This window comes from Zingiber officinale, chromosome 7A, assembly GCF_018446385.1.
Source record: "Zingiber officinale cultivar Zhangliang chromosome 7A, Zo_v1.1, whole genome shotgun sequence".
Classification (NCBI taxonomy): Eukaryota; Viridiplantae; Streptophyta; class Magnoliopsida; order Zingiberales; family Zingiberaceae; genus Zingiber; species Zingiber officinale.
The window spans coordinates 138,883,546-138,903,326 of record NC_055998.1 but is presented as its reverse complement, the minus strand read 5'-3'; the positions used below and the strand labels follow the sequence as shown (position 1 = coordinate 138,903,326).

Sequence of the window (19,781 nt, the reverse complement as noted above, 5' to 3'; positions counted from 1 at the left end):
ATCAAGAGAAATTGATTTCAAATCCAAGTGTAGCAAAAACCTAGAGTTTAGGAAATAAATTATAAAATAGCACTATACACCGATTACAAAGAACTTTGGGTGACTCATAGGAGGTGAATCAATGAGAGGGAGATTATATCATGTCATATGCAGGAAATAGGTATGTGTTCCAGGCTTAGATAGTTTATACTATATTGTCTAGCATTTACTTATATATAGCCGTCCTACAATGTGCTTCCTGCCTTCACATTCATGGTTGAATTAAACATCCAATTAGTGATTGCTAAATTGCATACCAGTACTATCTAACTTGGCATCATTTAGTATGCCGACTGTTTGTAACAAGCAAAACTAGCTTACCAACTAAGGTTTTTCTTTTCTTTTCTTTTCTTTTCTTTCCTTTCTTTTGTGATGATATTCTTTAAGTTTGCAATAATTCTGATGCCAACATAGTTTAGAAAGTTGAATATATGCTGGCCTGATGCTACAACAGAAATGTATACATTGAACCCTTAGCTAGATGCAGCAATCTAGAAGCCTACAATATTTGAACCCCAAGTACTTCACTAAGCAATTTCACTTGAAAGCAAACCCACATCTACAAAACATCAAGCTAAGCCATTATATACCTTTTTATATCTAACAATAACATCGGCAAAATTTCAAGAATAAGCTCTGGATGCTACAATAAATTGTTAACACTTCCACATAAATAAAGCATGCCAATCATCTATAAAAAAAATGTGCCTTTGCATCGACCAATTCTGCAAAAGCTACATAACAAGGCACAATATTCAGACTGGTTTTCTCGTACAACATATTAATAATTCAAATTTCCCATTACTACCTGAGAAAAGAGGGGGAAAACTTTGTTTGCTAGTTGCTAAACAACAGAAATTTAGTTATAATATAGATCTCAACGCCACATCTTAACTATGTATGCACATAGAACTGCTGCAATTGAGAACTTTAAGCTACAGGCAACACTTCAAAATCATACCTGTGCTGTGACTCGTCGGAGATGATCCCAATTCCAGCCGCCGCTGCTGCCCTCCTCCCTTTCCAGTTCTCGTACTCGGGATCGTCGGTTGGAAGCTCGAACCGGCAGAGGGGGCAAGAGTTTCGAATCGCCAGCCATGGCAGGATGCATTCGTTGTGATAAATATGCGAGCAAGGAAGCCGCTTAACTCTTTCGTCCACCAAGATCCCATCTTTGCACACTGCGCATACTGCGTCGGCCTTGGCAACCTCCTCCTCCGTGAGGAGCACCGACGGGAGGCTCTCCACCACCGATTTAGCTGCTGGTGGGCTAACCTTGATGGCACTATCGTCGGCGAATTGCCCTACAAGGACTTCGTAAACCTCGGAATCTGAGGCGTCGCCTAAGCTCTCTTCTTCGTCGACGAAGTACGCCTCCGCGTCGTCGGGATCCACCATGTCGTGACCTAAGTTGTTGACGGACATGAGCACCTCCCAACCGACGTCCCGAGACTCTTCCTCGTCGTGGTCGAGATCTCGAATCACTTCGGATCTCTCCTCGTCGCCGATAACCGTGAGACTGATCACGTCCCTTTCTTCGATGCGAGCGTCTACCTCCTCCCACTCGAACTCCTCACTGAAATCTCTCCTGCTCCCTTCGATTTGAAAGCAATCCCAGGGAAGCGGAACGCCCAGATCCAGATCAGCGGAAGCGGCGACTGAATCCTGTTCTTCCCCTTCGTTAAGAGAAGCTAAGACCTGCTCGTGGACAGAATCAGAATCCGACTCAAACCCCGTCACGCGAAGGCTTTGTGAATCGGTCGGATGAGCCCGGGAGAAGTCGATCGACGCGAACGGGGAGCTCATACTCCTGCCGACGAAAAATTCGTCGGCCGCCCAGTCGTATTCGCGGTCCAGGAACTCCCCATCTTCCTCCCTCTCGAAATCCAACCCGAGACTCGAGGAGAAGGGGCCGGAGGCGGTCTCCTCCATAGACGCCTCGGAGACGCTAAATTCAGAAAAATCAGGGTTCATGGGGAAGGAGGATCCAGCGCCGGATGCGAAAGGTATCGGCGGAGGAGAACGAAGGAAGGGGAGGGAAGCGAGGAGGAAGACGTCGGAAGCGCTCGCCATGGACGATGGCTAGCCTTCCATGGAAGACCGACAGAGAGAGGAGGGTATATCGGCAAAAAGATCACGCGCTTGTCACGTGAGCAAAGCAAATATGATCAGCTAATCGTATTCGACAGCTTCCAGCCCTTCTCCACCACGTGGCAACTATCTACTGAATCAAGTTCGAATTAAAAACCATCCGATCAGTTTCTTATCCCCGATGTCTATATTGATGATAATCCAACACCCTGCATAGATTGATTAGCTGTTTACTTTGTCACAGCTTCGTAGGCTTTTGGTCTACGTGGCATTCATGTAATGTGAAAGACACGTAGTTTTGTGTTCATGAGTTGCCACGTGGATAACTAGGACGGAAGGTGCTTATCGAATCACAACGGATCATGATCCATGATAGAAGACACTTTGTCTTGGAGGTCAAAGCACGTGACAAATCGGGTGGCCAAACCAAAAAAGTGGACCATACGCTTGGCCAGACGGAGAGGTCAATTGATAAGTGACCGCCTGACACGTCAACCATGGAAATTGACCTGGATCAGTGGGCCCCTTTCTCTATAAGAAGTCAGATTTACCCAAGTAGATTATGGGAAAAAAAACTATTTTTAAAATTAATCGGATAAAATCTAAATATTTAAATTATTTTAAAAAACTATAAATGCCAAATCTAAAATTAACCGAGTTACTGAAATAATTACTCAATCTTGTTTACATATTCAAATTATTAATTTGAGTTTTTTTTTGTTAATGAGTTTAGTACCATAAGCTTATTTATTTATTTTTAAAATCTTTTTATTTATTTACAAATCTAATAAAAAAATTAATATCATTGTTTAATTTATTAAACATTAATAAACAAACTTTTATAAAATTAAATACTAAATTTACTCTACCCCTAGGCTACAGTACAACAGTAGAATATTCATCAACTCATGATTTGATTTTAGCTATGATATACTAAGAAGATTTTCCTGTCATAAAACTATTGAGTCACTTTCGAGCACTGTTAAATTTATCATAATAATCAATTATTAGAAAGAGATCGAGTGAATTAATTGGCCCTAAGAATTGCATACATTGTACTAATTAAAAAACACTAACTTTACTTGCAAATATTAATTTATTTATAGCTCTAACAAAAAATAGAAAATTTTAACTATTTTTCTCACACAATAACACCAGGGCTTCCTACAACTGCATGTATCCAAATAGAAGTACTGGTTGCCATGCCTCTAGATGTAATTTCGGCTCGGTGCAAGTATAATAAAAGAGACCTAAAAATTATATAAATAAAATAATTTAAAAATTTATCAAATTTATTTATATAAGAGCTCAAGCCCAAGTGTTAGAGCAGCCCACCCCAGCACTAACTCACCTCAGACGAGTTTATGGAGACTACACGCCTTTGCTCTTCCCCTCCCAAAGCCATGTTGTTAGTCTTCATGGCATTCTTCTGTAGCTCCGGCACTGCTGCTGCGCCTGCAATGTTCATCTTCGGGGACTCCCTCGTAGACAACGGCAACAACAACTTCATTCCATCCATTGCCAGGGCAAACTACTTCCCCTACGGCATCGACCTTGGGGCGCCGACCGGCCGCTTCTGCAATGGCCTCACCGTGGTGGACCTTGTGGGTAAATTCACTTGCATGGCTGCTTGCTTTGGTTGGCCCTGTTTCATTCGTTCAAGTTTAAATTTTTGAAGCTCGACGCTTGGGGATGAAATTTCCACCGCCGTACTTGAGTCTTTCAGCAAAGAGTTCCATGATGCTGAGAGGGATCAACTATGCCTCAGCCTCTGCGGGCATCCTCGATGAGACTGGCAGGCATTTCGTAATCTCCTCATCGTCCTGAAATTCAAATTGAACAACTGTAGACATGAATATCTTCGATATCCAACTATAAAGTAATGTTGTGATTTTGCAGGGAAGTAGGATTCCATTCGACAAGCAGATAGAATTATTTGCCAAGACGGTGAGTGAGCAATTACCGATCATGATCCCGGACCCAGAGGCGCTGTCTGAGTTCCTTTCGAGCTCACTTTTCATCATCAACATCGGGAGCAACGACTACATCAACAATTATCTTCTTCCTGATCTCTACACCTCCAGTAGCACTTACTCCGGAAAGCACTTTGCCAAACTGCTCATCCACAAATTAGTGCAGCAAATAAAGGTAAGCTAAGAACAAATTAGTTCTCGATACAAAGAAAGCACCATTACTTGCTAAGAACAACTAGCATTGAATATCACTGATCAATATTGATCTTCTATATTGCATTGATTGCTAAGAAGAAAGGAGTACCTTTAAATAGCAAAATTCATAACTCCGGTGAAGCGGATGTCAGAGCAACAAGTTATTTTTGCATCTGGTTTTATGAGAATAAAACAGATGCATGATAACTTCTCAAAGCTATTCAGAGAATTAAAATTTAAAGCTATACTGTTCTAGGATTTGGATCTTAGTTCTTAGAAGCCAAGCTCATCGATACAACTATACACATATAGGGTAAGCTCATTAAAAAGCTCTTCCAAAGTCAACTTTGCAGCTTTAACATCATAAGGCCATTGTCAGAGTTGGACTCGAGTCCTAGCCGACTTTGGAAGTACCTCCTGCAATACATGAATTTTTGGAGGCTTAGCTAAACATCATAGAAATTCCATCGAGGACCACATAGTTCATGCATTTGTCAACTTAAGCAATATGGCACGTAATCGACCAGGTTTACCAAAAAAAATAGGAAAGTTAAAAACTATTAAAGTATCTTAAGGTGGTTAAAATTTTTCAATGAATAAACGTCTGTATAAGCAGTGCTCAATAATTCTTTCGATTAAAGGTTTTGTGAGGCCAAGAGGATCCTAAAACTTCAAGTTGCCAAGAAAGGACAAGTTTGTGATGGTCAATATCCTCATGGCCAATCTGGATTTAATTTGAAGTGTACAAAATTGTAAATCAGAAGATTCACAACTACATATTGGCAAACAACAGAAGAATAATAAGAGCCGAGGTATTAAAGATTACTAACTTAACAAACTGAACAGGTAATTCAGGACAGTTCAAAAAGCTTAGTTATTAACAACCAATTTATGGACTTACAATCTTCTGGTTCCCCTCAGACCATCTACTCCATAGGAGCCAGGAAGATATTGCTTGCTGGACTTGGGCCGCTTGGTTGTATACCGAGTCAGCTTTCAATGAGCGGCATCACAAGTGGGTGTGTCAACCATGTCAATGAACTTGTGATACAATTCAATCAGTTGCTCATACCTGCAATGATCAGGCTGAACTCCACTCTGCCAGGTTCCTTCTTTGTGCATCAAAACAACTATGACACCTTCTTCGACATGATTCAAACACCTACAAAATATGGTAAGTGAAAGTAGATATACCAAAATACATCCAAGCATTGACTCAACTAACTGATATTTCAGGGTTGTCCTCAGGGTTCTCAGTTAGCAACCAAGCTTGCTGTGGGAATGGAAGGTATGGAGGGCAACTGACCTGCCTGCCCTTGCAAAACGCTTGTTCTGCTAGAGACCAGTATATCTTCTGGGATTCCTTCCATCCAACACAAGCAGCAAATGCTATTATTGCCAGAAAATGCTTGACTTCAACTAATGGTGACTGCTTCCCAATCAGTGTCAATCAGCTTGCGGAGTTGTAATAGTAGAAGATTAGGCAGTGTGTTTGCTGAAATTCTTGTTCACTTACAATGCTGCCATGGTAGATTTCCAGTCTATTGAATTACTAGTTTACTTTAGAATCAATGGCAATAGAAGTTTTAGGACTCAAAATGGTTGGCCTGTTACAGAATTTGTTCATGCAGACAGAGAACCATTTCCGCTCAAGCTAGGCAATTCATGGAGATTAAGATATATGCTTTGAATATCATTGTATGATTATTCAAACATTGTATTCAAAACAAACTTGTTACCAAAAGAAAAATGAAACTATTTGGAGTCTGCAATCGCACCCAATTAAAATTGGAATAACAGATGAAAAATAACTTCCATTGCCACATATCAAATTTCAGTACATTTTATCTACAATGTTAATATCTGGAAAAAAAAAAAAGAAGACGAGTAAACTGCATCGAACTGTTTAAACTTCTTTAATCTTGTACCAATACAAGTTAGCCTACCATGAAAATCTCATTGTCCTGGTTTAATATATACAACATATCTACTTTTCTAAAAATCAACAATGTGCATCATCTCCATGGATTTAGAAACTGTGCAGAAAAATATTAACAGCAAAATGAAAGCTGCAAGCAAACAGATTTAATATCACTGTCAAGCTAGGGCTTCTGAACTCACCAAAATAAACTGAAAACCAACTACCAGTTTGGACAGTGTTCCTTTTAACTTATGATGGTCATATTTGCCCTAGATCTAATGATAAATTCTAAGAAAAACAGGTTCCAGTTTTTTGGATGCCTTTTCAATACGAACTGAGATATATACCACATCAAGCAAATATGAAACTTTATTAGACATTAACTGGACATATGATCTTCGTCAGACCTAAGGAAATACATTCCTTGAGGTCCTTATACTACAATCAATAATACAACACACAACTCAACGTATAGATTGAGTTATTTTATCACTGATAGGTACAATTTTGCACCACCACAACCTGATTCATCATCAGAACTAGTTTTATGATCTTGGTCAGACCTCAGGAAATGCATTCCTTGAGGTCCTTATACTACAAGCTACAATACAACACACAACTCAACGTATAGGTTGAGTTATTTTATCACTGATAGGTTCAATTTTACACCACCACAACTTGATAAATCATCATAACAAAGTTTCCTCCCTACATATATCAAGTTGCATCACCGGAAGTCTGATGCTTTACTCTTGTTAAAGAGAGCATATGCATCACTGTATATAGCAATGACGTTGGACAAAACTGCAAGTATAATCATGAAGACAGCTACAATCTTGTCCCATTTTGTTGCAATGCCATGAGAGTCCCTGAAACAGGAAAAACAATGGCAACAAACTAGGAATTAAAGATCACAGAACATTACAGACAGCAATAATGTATTAAAAATAAGGGAGATTAAAGCACACTATGCATTATTTAAAAGACAGTGTGTATCATATAGGCAAAACAATACTTTGAGGTCGCATATTATCATGTATATCTAGATCCACATGAATATACAATGTTTCGAATTCAATAAATATCTTTTGCATGAATAAGCAGACGTTATATAACTCTTTCTCTCTAAGCAAATAATCCAAAACTTGCTTATTACATATAAGGTTAAACTTGCCAATGATTTTTCTACATGCAAAGAATAATGCAATACAACTGCAGGTAATGTGAACTCTGATACAACTTTTAGTGGCCTTCCAGTGGGTTACTTAACTGAAACCCATTAAAGCTGAATTTCAAGAAACAATAAACATATGGAGCATAAAAGTCCTGCATCCAAAGATAAGTTACTGCAATGAATTGCTAAGACGCACCTTAGGGTAATGGCAGCAGGAAAAATGAATCCAATGCAAACAGCAGCAGTTGCGCCAGTGAATTGGAATGCATCCCATATACTGGGAATAAAGTTAGCCGCCAAGAAAATAATTGATAGAAGCACCAATGTAATTGAAGCAAACCTCCGATTATCAGAATACAAAGGATTGGCTGATGGAAATAGTAGGCCATCTACATTGAGCCGGAGAGCAATGAAGATCATGGGGAACACAAGCATGAGGTGCACAGCGTAGCTAACTCTGACTGCATCACTGAGGATAGAGCTATATGGGATATTGAGATTGGTGTCAAAATTGGCAAGCACATCATCAAGTGTGGATTCACCAAACAGGAGAAAACCAAAGAAGCTTGTGGCTATATAGACTGTGGAACAAAGAGCCAGTGATGTCTTTACAACCGGCTTTATCAGGGAAGAATCCTCCAATTCATTCTCAATAGGGTGAACTGCAAACACCAAGTCAACAGAAAAGAACCTCTCAGGTTATATGAACATTTTTTATGAGTAAGGGACTGATAACATGAATCAACAGTTTGTCCTGATAATAAATGATAGAAAACAAAGGGAAGAAAAATGAAGAGTTGATTAAAATATGGTAGCTTCACTTAGCATGGACGTTAAGAATTATGCAAATAATTATAGATGAATTTCAGTTACAATACCATTATAATGGCAGATATATGCAGTCACAAGAACTGGGGCCACTGTAAAAAAGTTCCAGACAGAAGCCAAATCTGGGATGTCCGGAAACAACTTGGGCATTGCAATGCTTCCAGCTAGCAATTTAACAATAGCAATACCTGCTGTGATTACAACAAAAACAACTGCAAGTGCAACTGATAAGGCAGATGTGTACCTCAATGAATCTGCCAAAAGAGAGAAAATATAGTATCAGTCTGGTCAAACACAAATTACTAAAGAAAATGACAATTCAACTTCTCTGAAAAAATGTTCTCAATCAGACAAATATTATGGCCACTAACCCACACGCTTGAAGCAAGCCAATGGAGCAAACACTGCCAGCATAGAAACCAGAAGAATGAAAAACCGACCAGTCCACCAGTGCTGTCCAAACCATCCTTCCAAAACACCAAAATGGTGGTCACCACTAGACGATGTTCCAGAAAGCACATCACCTTGTACCAACAAAAAAATAACTTTCGATCTTAGAAGGCAAAAAACATATGAAGCATAATCAGGTAGATAGAGGGAAAAAATGTATCAAAAGCCACTTAAGAAAATTATTTCAAAGTAGTTAGTTTTTAATGTGTATTCAGAAGATAAACAGGCACCCAGAAATTGTAACAAATGGTTTACATACATATAGGAAGAGAATAGAATAAACAAAAGGAAAGGCCTGGTGATAGTAATTTCAGACAAAAATTGGAAATGAGATACTCAAATTGTATTTAGGGATAACAAATCAATATCTGGTTTCTTCTTACAGTCTTGGTTAAGTCTCATTAGCAAGGAATGTTGTACTTGTAAAGTTTCATTGAGGCTTCTTAATCAAGTCTACAAAATGAGAATCCCATTTCTTCCTTTCCCTTTTCCCGAGGTGTCTTGGAAGGAAAAATATTATAACTTGTAAAAAATTCTAATCTGACAAAAATGTTTTAACAAAAAAAAATTAGCAAAGAAAGATGTGAAATTGTGAGCAAAACTATTCCATCTCTTTTTATCAGTGAATAATTTGTCCAACTTCCACAAGATAGTATATGGCAAATTTCTAACCAAGCAACCACTAGAGTAGCATCAAAAGCGAAACAGGACTGTGGAATTCAACTAAGTGTAACTTCTCTAATAGCTTAGCAATTAAAGTAGGCAATTTTGTATTGTAATTAAGCCACAACCTACTAAATATAGGTCTCAAAAAATTATTAAGAAAATCTTTATTTTGCAGAACATACCAATAATAATCATGTAAACAATCAGCACCCCAACGTTATTCACAATGATACATAACTGAATTAGAAGCTTGCCAATCCTTCCAAATGAATCACCCATAAGTCCTCCATACGAAACTGTTTTCCCAGCACGGCTAAACCTTACCAACATGTCGATTGATATCTCAGTGAAGAAAGCAAAAAATATGATGAGGAGAATTCCTGGAACCAGTCCGAGGACCTTCATGGTGGCAGGAAGGGACATAATTCCAGCTCCAACAATAGTAGTGGAGAGGTTAAAGACAGCACCAGCAAACGAAGCACCATTGAACTCATCAAATCCGCCAGTTTCCTCCTGCTTGCTTGGAAGTAGAGGAGCCTTCTCATCAAGGATTCTCTTGCCCCTACTGTCCCCACCGTTTGCAATAGGAGAAATATCTCCAATTGTCATTTTTTATCACCCAAAATTCGACTTCTACAAGAAGGGAGAAGAACCGCACACGAAGATCTCGAAAAGAACAATTTCTAACAGTGAAACCCAGAAAATCCGAGACTCCAAGAAAAATTATGAATGCCCCAATTCACGATTCGAGGTATATGATAAAAACTCCCAGTTTAGCAGACCCCAAGATAGTTGGAGACAGGTACAGACCAGCTTTAGACAGCAAAGCTACGAAACTAGGCAAACTCCAATAAAAAAAGGTATCTTTACTCTCCAACCTCGATAACTTACGGTTTGTCACAGAACAAGAAGAAATCTAAAAGCAGCGCAAAGATAAGATTTGTGTTGCTGTTTTACAACACGGAGACCGCCGTTGACGCCAGAGATCGATAGATTCCCTCCGATCGTTGAAGAGAGAACGGAGAGATGCTTCCTCTCCTCTTCCCTCCGCCGGTGCAACTTATAGAGAGAAGGAGAGAGATCTGATATGTTTCTGGTTTATTTGCCCTAATTCAAATAAATCTCATATAAAATGGATTCGAATGTCCAAAATACCCTCACAGGTCAACTAATTTTCACAATCTAACCACCCTAAGGACATATCTTCTGTCCGAACCAAAGGACAAAATTGTCACTCTGTAAAAATAAATCGAGACGAAGAACAATTTTTCTAGGTTCACGTTACGTATGTTACTCGATCTAGGTACCTGGAATTTAATTCGGAATAAGCAGGCGGACCCACGCGGTACATTGTTTTACAAGAAATGATAATGAGTTCATTAATTTGCCACGTAATCAACAATTAAGACATTAGAAAAATAAGTTAATACTTTCTCCAATTATTGATGTCAAGCGTGTGAATTAAATTTGCACACATGACATTATTTTTTTTAGGATCATCAATTTCAAATAATTGAAGTTCAAGTGTTATTTAATTCAATAGATAGATCATAGAAGAGTTACTTAATAAATAGAAATTTATATGAAAAACTATTAAAAGGATATTTTATCCTAAATTATCTATCTTTTGTTAGTCTAAATATTATATAAATATTATAGTAGTTTTGATTAAAATTATTTTAATATGTAATAATTTTAACTTATAGTAATTTTAATTAAAATTATTTTAACGTATAAATAAAGAGTTTTGACGAATTAATTTATGAGCCCATTACAAATTAATCTATTATTCTATTTGATAAAATTATCGTCCACTAATGAACTGAAAATCTAAGATGGAATACAATTTGACACCTCGATTGATTGACGATGCGTCTTGCAAGGAGAACCACAAAATCAATTTGATGAATCGTATCTCAAATCGTTCTTAGCCCTATAAATTTTCAAAAATGATTGAATGTCAAATACACATAATCTCAATCAATCACATAAGACTCCTACAATAAAATAAAAAATATTAAAACAACACTCCAGCTAAAGTGCTTTTGATTAAAATTGCACATCTCATGACATCTCCGATAGTTACATTTATATTGTCCGGGATAACGATGCAATCATTAAGGGGACGTTTAGTTTAGGAGAATAGGAGTAAGGAATGGAAATGAGAATCATTGATTATCATTGTTAATGTTTGGATTATAGGAATAGGAATGCAAATAAGAGAATGAATCCTTGAAATTGGGTAATAACTCATTCTCGTATACCTCTCCTTCAATGAGCCATGCATTACCCTATTTTCATCAATCAAAATATTCCCTTATTCCAAAAATACTCTTGACCTAAAACTAAAATTTTCTCCCTTAATATCAAATATCAAAATTTATTTATTTATTTTTTCTTTCATATCACTTCTCTCTCCTTGTTCTCTCTCATCATATTTTCTCTCTCATCATTTTATCACACATTTCCTCTCTCCTATCACACTCTCTTTCCTCTTTTTTTCTCATAATGTTTTCTCTCTCATCATACTTTCTCTCTCCTCAATCTCTTCCACTCTCTTCCTTCTTTTTCTCTCGTCATACTTTCTCTCTCATCATACTTTCTCTCTCCTCAATCTATCTTGTCACACTCCTTTCTTTTTTTTTCTCAACACACTTTCTCTCTCATCATACTTTTTCTCTTTTCAATCTCTCTCATCACACTCATTGTTTTCTTTTTCTCTCATCATACTTTCTCTCTCATCATATTTTCTCTCTCACCATACTTTCTCTCTCCTCAATCTCTCTCATCACACACTCTCTCCTTATTTTTCTCATTACATTTTTCTCTCTCTTCATCCTCTCTCATCATATTTTCTCTCTCATCTTCTCTCATCATGCTCTAGATCACACTCTCTTTTCTCATTTTCTCTCACACACTTTTTCTCTCTTTATTCTTTCTCATCACACTTTCTCTCTCATGAGACTTTTCTCTCTCATCATTCTCTTTCATCATATTTTTCTCTCACATTCATCTTTCTCTCACATCTAATTTTTTTTCCTTATTTTTCTTTTAAGGGTAAAAAAGGAAATTTTGATTTATTCCGATAGAAAATATGCAACTAACCAAACATTGCTTTTAAGAATGATATTCATGCTCATACCCATTCTCATTCCACAATATAATGATTCCCATTCCGATTCCTATTTCTAGGAAAAAACCAAACACCCCCTAAATTCTTCAAATTGTTATGGTGTACTATAAAAAATAATTAGTTGAATGACAACTCATGATCATTTGAATAGGTTTTTGGGAGTGTTTCCTGATTTATTTTGATGGTCGATGAAAAATTTTAATATGATCGAATTGATTATCTCTATAATTAATCGGATCGAAGAATTGAATATCTATATTACTAAAAAAATATTTAAAGATCTATGAGTTTTTTTAATCTCTAATATATAACCTTAATATCATATAAAAAAGCATAAAACATATCGCTCTCCGTAATAAAAAACCTCCTCTATAATTTTTTTTTATGGATCCTATGTTATTAATTTTTTTACATTGCTAATTAATGACTGTCTATATTGTTGATCTACTTCAAGTTTAATTCGTGATTTTGTATTCTATAACATCTTATTCTATTTAAGAATTTAGGGTATGGAGTAGATCAATATTTTTATCCGAGTAACGTATCGAATTAGAACTTAACTACAACTTTCCCTTGGAATGATTTAAAAATATCATGTATTTATTTATGGACTGAATTACATCAAAAATCAATGCCAAAATAGCCATAAAGATATGCAATATCATTGATATTATTGCTTGAAGACAAATACACACTCTCAACTATTGTTGCAATAAGATTATTACAATTTTTTATCAAAAGTTCAATAGGAATATCAATCGTCACATAACCATCATTTGATTCTCCAATTTTTTTCATCTTCTAAATTAGCAATCCAATCCAAAAATTAAGTATTCTTCTGCAGAACCTAAATTCTGTAATTGAATATTTTTCAATAAGCTTAATACCTAAAAAATTTGCAATAATATAAACATTCATATTTCAATTTTTCTCCTGCTTGATCATTGTCTTCAAATTTTTTATCCGATGTAGTGATGAGAACTCATCAATGAGTGCTCTCTTCAAGAAAGTATGATTCAGAACATCTTTTGAAATCACTATCTTGTTTATTGATTTTAAAGAGGAGTTGAGACTTCATCTTCAGAAAAGAAATAATCTATAAAAACCAAATTATATTTAATCTAATACTATTTCATATATCTTAAAATCCTGATTTTTACCTCTTTAAAAACTCCATTTTATGCATTGTTCAATTTTGAAAAATACATCATATTCTACATAAATCAACAATGTTAACAAAGTATGGTTGAAAATTGAAATAAAGAAATAAAAAAATCCAAATAAAAAAATATTCTCCACTTGACTTTAAAAAATTCACCACGGTATTTTTCAACAAATTAGTCCTGTCAATTTCATGACAATTTACATTCCATTAAATTCACGAATGAACTTTAATTTTGAAAAAAACCTTCCGATCAATTAAATTATCAAATTCTTGTAGCACGTCGATTGAAGTCAAATCTTGAAATATTATATTGATTTTTAATACAAAGAATTCTATAAAAAAATATTTAAATTGATGATGAAAACCTCATTTTTCATTTTGGTCCTTAAATCAATGGATGTTTTTCTAGTAAGTTCAACATAGTCTCTATCCCTAAGTAGGAAAAAAATATTTCCAATATTATCTACAACTCGGTCGTAGTAGCTTTGCAGTAGAGTCGTAGCAAAAGTGAAGTTTGGAGTAGTTGAAAGTTCAAAAGGATGTGCAGAAGCTCGTATGTCAGTTGTGTGTAACTGTCTTCTTGAGACAACCTTATAAAAGGCATGGAAGGCACCTTCCATAGATATGGAAGATGCCTCCAATGAGACAAATTCGATCCCGACCAACCCGGCACTTATTCACAACTTTGGCCAAAATTTATCCTGCGGAAGGCGACTTCCATAGCCATGGAAGATGCCTTCCATGAATAATACGAAGGCACCTTCACTGCTTGAAGACGCCTTCGGACACTGTTCATCCGAAGGTAACTTTTCTCCTTTTGTCCTGCAAAATAATGTTAGTCCAAATAACCTATAAAACAAGTATTAGGACAATAATAATTTAATAATAAAGAGTAGTAATTAGTTTCTGCCCTTTCAGGATCAGAAACTAGTCAAGGTCTCAGTTTAGGGATCCCAATTGGAGCTAAACTGGACTGATGTCTACTGTCCCTCAAATCGGGATGCGTCCTCACAAAGTCACTCTCCTCCAGTGAGATACCTTAACTTACAAACTTGTCAGACATCCGGTTAGGCCGTCAACCTGTTTAGACTTCACACCAGCTATCCGGTCGGCCCGTTGACCTAGTTAGACTTCTTGCCATATATTCGATCAGCCCGTCAACCTATCTGGACATCGTACCAATTATCTGATCGGTCTGTTGACCTAGTGGGGTTTCCTGCCAGATATCTGGTCGGTCCGTCGACCTATCTAGACTTTGTACTGCACACTTAATCATATAGTTAGATCACAACAGAATCTAACTTAACCTATCATTCATCAAAATGCGAGTTACATCGTTAGTATAAACTGCACCAACAGACACCCACCAAATTCTTTACTTTATGGTGAGTCTCATGCGATCATTTTACCAATCATATCTCGAAAACAGAAAAAAAAAATTATAAGCTGCAAGAAAAAATATTAGATCAATTAATCATAAAACACAAAAATAAATTAACATACAAAACGTATGATTTCATTAACATCTGTATTCTCCAATGCACTAAAGGACTTGAATTTATAGATCACAGATGGAAATTTATCATCAAAAACATCGTATACATGAGGTTTTTGATAAAATTAATATTGTATTTAATTGTTGCTGTCTTATACTTATTCGATTCTCTTCAACAATAATATTTTTTAAAGTAAATACATGATCATCTTTAAGAATGGATTTCATTCTCTCCAATAATCGGAAGTTTTATTGTTTAATGTGTACGTTCATCCTACAAAAATGTAAAAAAGAGTAATTCTCCAAATAATAATCAAATAAATATATAAAAAAATATAATTATACAACCTCTTTATTATGAAAGACATATTCTAAATTAAAATCTCCATTGTTTCTATATACATATACATCATAATTATAGTATGGGGTTCAAATTTCGATAAAGTCGAGATAAATACCTCCCTTATGTGCTAGTCGTTATTCCAAAGGCTAATAGCCGTCCGTGATTTACCTCCTCCGTGTTAGCTTTGAGATGGATTGGCGGGGACGCTGGAGACGAGCACATTCACCTTTTGTCACAATATACATCATAATTATAACTAATTAAATGGAGTTTTAGAGCCCACTACATTGTCGAAGAATTAACCTCTCGAATGATATTAAACGGAGGAGACTTTTTTTTTTCCTGCCTAAAGTAATTGTTTTAAGATAGTAGATACTATTTTTTTTAAGAGTTCAGTAATATATATAGCCTACAAAACTCTGCTCTCATTAGTATTAAATCATGTGATGGAGCCAAGGTAAATTTTTGAATGCAATTTATATTTTTCAAGTTATTGATCAGATTTATAATTAAAATTTGAAGAAGAATTTGAGAAGTTTAAATTGAAAAAAAATAGACCGTTTCATTGATTAAGTCAATGTCAATTAAATTGAATCTCATAATTGAAGTCACGAATAAATATTCACTTTATTAATAGAAATTAGATAGAGCAATTTCATGCTGATTTCTTGATTCTCTTGTTGCCCTAAGAACAGAGGGATCCTCAAAAACAGCTCAATTCCTATGCAAGATAGAACCACAGCACCTGAAATGCTCTCAAAAACTCTTTAAAAAGCTAATCAATCTTCAAGTGCTGGCCTTGTTTTTTGTCAGCCTTGTGGAATTTCCAAGCAAAGATTGATCGTCATTGAGTTCTTGGTTGCTGAGGGTTGTTGCCGAAACAATTAGCCATTTGCATGACACTCTGTAGCTGTTCTTCCCAAGCATTAGGCACCTGCAAGCAGATTGCAAGCTAGATAAGTGCCGCGATACACTATCGAAAAACTGAGGGAATTCAGATCATTCCAACGGCTCACTGAGTCGAGTCGAACACTCATTGCAGATAAACCAGATTGAGATGGATGAACTTTAGCATGGAAGCCAATGGCAGGCGAAGAAGGCCCGCTTTGCGACCGATGAAACCACTGCTGAAAAAGTATCAAAATTGAGTACAAAAAACACCAATTGAAGCATTCAATTCCGACTACTTTTCGGTATCACATACATCCGCTGTGCTTAAGTCCATCCTTGGATTCACAGCTGAAAGCTTCATTGATAGAAACTGTTGCAAGCAAGAAGAGTTTGAAACAAAGGGATGATGACACTTGAAGAGTTAAATTCACATTCTTTTAGTTTGGCAGCATACCTCGACCTGCCTCTGCAGTGACTGGACATAGTTGATGATCTCGTCGAGCATCACCGCCTTTCCGGTGACCTAAAAACCAAGGGTTTAAGCAGTGAGTTTCAGAAGCGTGCCAAGACATTGGAGATGTGTATAAAAGGACCTACTTTGCTGCAACCAGGAACAAGCTCTTGAAGGAACTTCATCCTCTGGCTGATCTTCTCCCTTCTCACCTGAATTCAGAGCAATTTCTTTCTCAATTATCCATTCGTTTCGATCCCAAAAGGGGGGTGTGGGGAAGAGCCTCACTCTTTCTGCAAGGCTGTGGCTATTGGTCGCCTGGCCGCGCCGAGCTCGGACATGAATGTAGTCCTCTTTTGCTTCTGCTTCTGCTTCTGCTTGCTTGCCATCAGATTCCTGAGTGGTGTTCCCATTCTCCTTGCTTTTCTATATTACAAAAGGTTATTTTCATAATTCAAATAATAAATTTATCATTACGCCAAGAATCAATTTAAAAAAAATTAAATCCGGTGAACAAAACACCCGCCAATACCGGTCCCAAAGAAAGATCAGACTATATTAAATGAATGGTAAGAAATTGTTTTGATAATTGGAACTCATGATCTCAAAGTCACACGGTAACAATTTTATCGAAAAAATAATAACAATAGTTTAAAAAAAAAAAAAAACATGTACCGCACTGTTTCTCTTCCTTTTCTTGGCAGCAAGGCCTTGCGGCGAGGTGCTCCTGTCTTGGTCCGCCATGTCGATGTCGATGTCGATCTCGGAGGAAGGGTGGAGAGATGGAAGCCCTGCAGCTCTCCTTGCTGCGAAAGCTGAACCGGAAGCGAAATGGGAGGCGTTTGGATGAGTACTCCAGGCCATGCCTGCATGAGGGGGCTTGTTCATGGCAAGGAGGAGGGCAGCTTCAGCCATGGGAGAGCTCCAGAGGCCTCTAACATGGTCAACACTCTTCTGATCCATTTCTGATGCTAATGGCTGAAGTTATCGAACAGAAGAAGAAGAAGGTTTTGAAACCATAAGAATGGAAAATGGAAGAAGAAGAAGAAGAAGAGAAAGGGAAGATGAAGATTGAGAGGAAGGCCGAGAGAGAAGGAATCAATGGAACAAGGATAATAATGAGTAGCTTAGCTGGTGCCAGAGTTGGAAAGGCAAAGCAATTAAATAATCAGTGGTCAGTGGACTAATCACGAACTCAAAGTAAGCTAAAACCAAAGAGGATAGGGCAAAGAAAGGCCCACCTGCACAGGATTTCTCAAGCCATATTGGACTGAAATTCAGAATCTGTTCTTGCTGGCATCAACTACTGTCTACTGGGGCTGAGTAACAGCAATGCATTATGTAGCCCCCTGACTAGTTGACTAGGGTGCAATGGTAAGATGCTTGTGCAGTTAATCAGGTATTTATGAATCAATTCCTAGCTACCATGTACTTGGAATTAATTTACTCTTGTGGAAAGATAATCATGGAATGATGAGTATGTCTGCGCTTCTCCATTTATTCCATTTATTCTGACCGATCGGTGAAAAGTGAAAATTTTCAATGGGATCAAATGGATCATCTTCAAAATTAATCGATTAAAAAAAAATTAAATACTTATATTATCAAATAACAAAAAATAATACATTATGCATGCAGCTTTAATCAAAATTCATTAAAATAAAAAAATTAAGATATATAAAATTTAAGTTTAATATTAATTAGGAGATATAATGCACGATGAGAAGATAAGAATTGAAAACAAATGAAAATATTAAGGTAGATATGTTGAGATATAAAGATTTATGGATAAGAAATAAAAATATTAGAGAGAAAGTCGAGTTTGTGTCTATTAAAAAGGAAACTCAAGAAATAGACTTTAGTTAGATGATGTGAAAATAAATATGTAAAATAAGGGAGAGAAAGCTGGTCCAAAGTTGTAGAAGGATTTATATAGTGAAGTTCACCTAGTGGGATTAAATTGATTATTGTTGTAGATATAATAAAAAATTATTAAGATTAGAGACAATGTAAGAGTTGATAATTTTTTTTAAAAAATATTTACGATTGTATAAAAGGGTGAAGGAGTTGATAAAATTTTTTTACATAGATAAAGAATGATTAAAATGAAGGAGGATGTTAAGTATAGTTTATAATTATGAGGTACCTCTAAAGTTTAAAAGAAAGTTCTACAAAATAATAGTTAGACTATGTTATATAGAGCTGAATGTTAGGTTACGAAACGAACACACAAATAAAAAATGAGAGTCATAAAGATAATAATATTAAGGTAGACATGTTGGCATGCAAGAATGGATAAGATAAAAAAAAATAAGAATATTGGAGAAAAAATCATAACTAATTGCACCTAACTAAAGTAAAACTCTACAATGCATAAGATTTTAATAGATATGTATTAAATATCTCAATTAGATGATGTAAGATCACAATAAATATATATATTAATCAACTAAAATAGAGATCAAAGAAAACATATTTAGAATAATAAAATAAATTTTATTTAAATATAAATAACTGACTTACACTTATTAATTCTTAGCCTGACTTTTGCATTGATGACTTTTGATTCTTCACTTGGCACACTACAAACTTATATTCATGAACTAACAGTAGTTTCAATAGAAACTAGATTTAAATGTTATGGTATCCAACAATCATACTTCAAATATGTTCATTGATTTTTATGGACACAAGTATTTGGTGGTTCTTATGATCGTATAGTGCTAACACAAAAAATGTTTGTATACATCATCCATCATGCTCGAATGTAACAAGAACACTAGGAAACTTGAGAAGCAAAAGTGAAAGTTTCATCTTTGTTTGCGAAGGCCCTTTTAGATAACACTCTTCTCGCCGATGGTTAAACCATAATGTACATGACTAGGGAGAGGATTTTACCCATTCGTGCTCGTGCGATAATGTATTGCTACTAGGGACAACCTAGGTGGACCGTAAAAAGCTAGCAA

At 36.1% G+C, this 19,781-nt stretch overlaps 4 protein-coding genes across 5 annotated transcripts; 1 reads left to right on the top strand and 3 right to left on the bottom strand.

Annotated features, from left to right (window-relative positions):
• Nucleotides 1-709: 709 nt before the first annotated feature.
• Nucleotides 710-2,149, bottom strand: LOC122002834 (E3 ubiquitin-protein ligase CIP8-like). The gene has a single exon (XM_042558182.1). It carries the CDS (start codon nucleotides 2,110-2,112, stop codon nucleotides 970-972), a length of 1,143 nt encoding a protein of 380 aa, XP_042414116.1. The 5' UTR covers nucleotides 2,113-2,149; the 3' UTR covers nucleotides 710-969.
• Nucleotides 2,150-3,494: 1,345 nt separating this feature from the next.
• On the top strand, nucleotides 3,495-5,767 carry LOC121999773 (GDSL esterase/lipase 7-like). Its single transcript, XM_042554411.1, has 5 exons — nucleotides 3,495-3,738; nucleotides 3,809-3,936; nucleotides 4,030-4,278; nucleotides 5,220-5,472; nucleotides 5,547-5,767. The coding sequence occupies exons 1-5, from the start codon at nucleotides 3,495-3,497 to the stop codon at nucleotides 5,765-5,767; spliced, it is 1,095 nt and encodes a 364-aa protein (XP_042410345.1).
• Nucleotides 5,768-6,570: 803 nt separating this feature from the next.
• LOC122002833 (amino acid transporter AVT6A-like) lies at nucleotides 6,571-10,433 on the bottom strand. Its single transcript, XM_042558181.1, has 5 exons — nucleotides 9,520-10,433; nucleotides 8,593-8,745; nucleotides 8,272-8,475; nucleotides 7,590-8,055; nucleotides 6,571-7,088 (listed from the first exon to the last, which is right to left on the bottom strand). The coding sequence occupies exons 1-5, from the start codon at nucleotides 9,944-9,946 to the stop codon at nucleotides 6,947-6,949; spliced, it is 1,392 nt and encodes a 463-aa protein (XP_042414115.1). The 5' UTR covers nucleotides 9,947-10,433; the 3' UTR covers nucleotides 6,571-6,946.
• A 5,642-nt stretch (nucleotides 10,434-16,075) lies between these two features.
• LOC122000559 (transcription factor bHLH76-like) lies at nucleotides 16,076-17,938 on the bottom strand. Of its 2 annotated transcripts, none has more exons than XM_042554931.1 (7): nucleotides 17,491-17,938; nucleotides 17,104-17,241; nucleotides 16,962-17,027; nucleotides 16,819-16,887; nucleotides 16,678-16,734; nucleotides 16,490-16,600; nucleotides 16,076-16,407 (listed from the first exon to the last, which is right to left on the bottom strand). In XM_042554931.1, exons 1-7 carry the CDS (start codon nucleotides 17,776-17,778, stop codon nucleotides 16,318-16,320), a joined length of 819 nt encoding a protein of 272 aa, XP_042410865.1. In that variant the 5' UTR covers nucleotides 17,779-17,938; the 3' UTR covers nucleotides 16,076-16,317. The 2 variants fall into 2 exon arrangements, with proteins under 2 accessions (XP_042410865.1, XP_042410866.1); XM_042554932.1 differs by having other exon boundaries at nucleotides 16,490-16,597; nucleotides 17,491-17,936.
• Between the last annotated feature and the right edge of the window lie 1,843 nt (nucleotides 17,939-19,781).

Bases quoted from the DNA above. Each gene is read 5' to 3' on its own strand.
- LOC122002834 (XM_042558182.1), bottom strand. From the start codon at position 2,112: ATGGCGAGCGCTTCCGACGTCTTCCTCCTCGCTTCCCTCCCCTTCCTT.
- LOC122002833 (XM_042558181.1), bottom strand. From the start codon at position 9,946: ATGACAATTGGAGATATTTCTCCTATTGCAAACGGTGGGGACAGTAGG. The intron at 8,476-8,592 runs GTTAGTGGCCAT...CTCTTTTGGCAG, and splicing joins GGCTTGCTTCAAGCGTGTGG to ATTCATTGAGGTACACATCT. The intron at 7,089-7,589 runs GTGCGTCTTAGC...TTCCTGTTTCAG, and splicing joins CCTGCTGCCATTACCCTAAG to GGACTCTCATGGCATTGCAA.
- LOC121999773 (XM_042554411.1), top strand. From the start codon at position 3,495: ATGGAGACTACACGCCTTTGCTCTTCCCCTCCCAAAGCCATGTTGTTA. The intron at 3,937-4,029 runs GTAATCTCCTCA...GTGATTTTGCAG, and splicing joins ATGAGACTGGCAGGCATTTC to GGAAGTAGGATTCCATTCGA. The intron at 5,473-5,546 runs GTAAGTGAAAGT...GGTTGTCCTCAG, and splicing joins TCAAACACCTACAAAATATG to GGTTCTCAGTTAGCAACCAA.
- LOC122000559 (XM_042554931.1), bottom strand. From the start codon at position 17,778: ATGGATCAGAAGAGTGTTGACCATGTTAGAGGCCTCTGGAGCTCTCCC. The intron at 16,888-16,961 runs GTAGGTCCTTTT...CTTGGTTTTTAG, and splicing joins TTGTTCCTGGTTGCAGCAAA to GTCACCGGAAAGGCGGTGAT. The intron at 16,735-16,818 runs GTATGCTGCCAA...TGCTTGCAACAG, and splicing joins CACTGCAGAGGCAGGTCGAG to TTTCTATCAATGAAGCTTTC.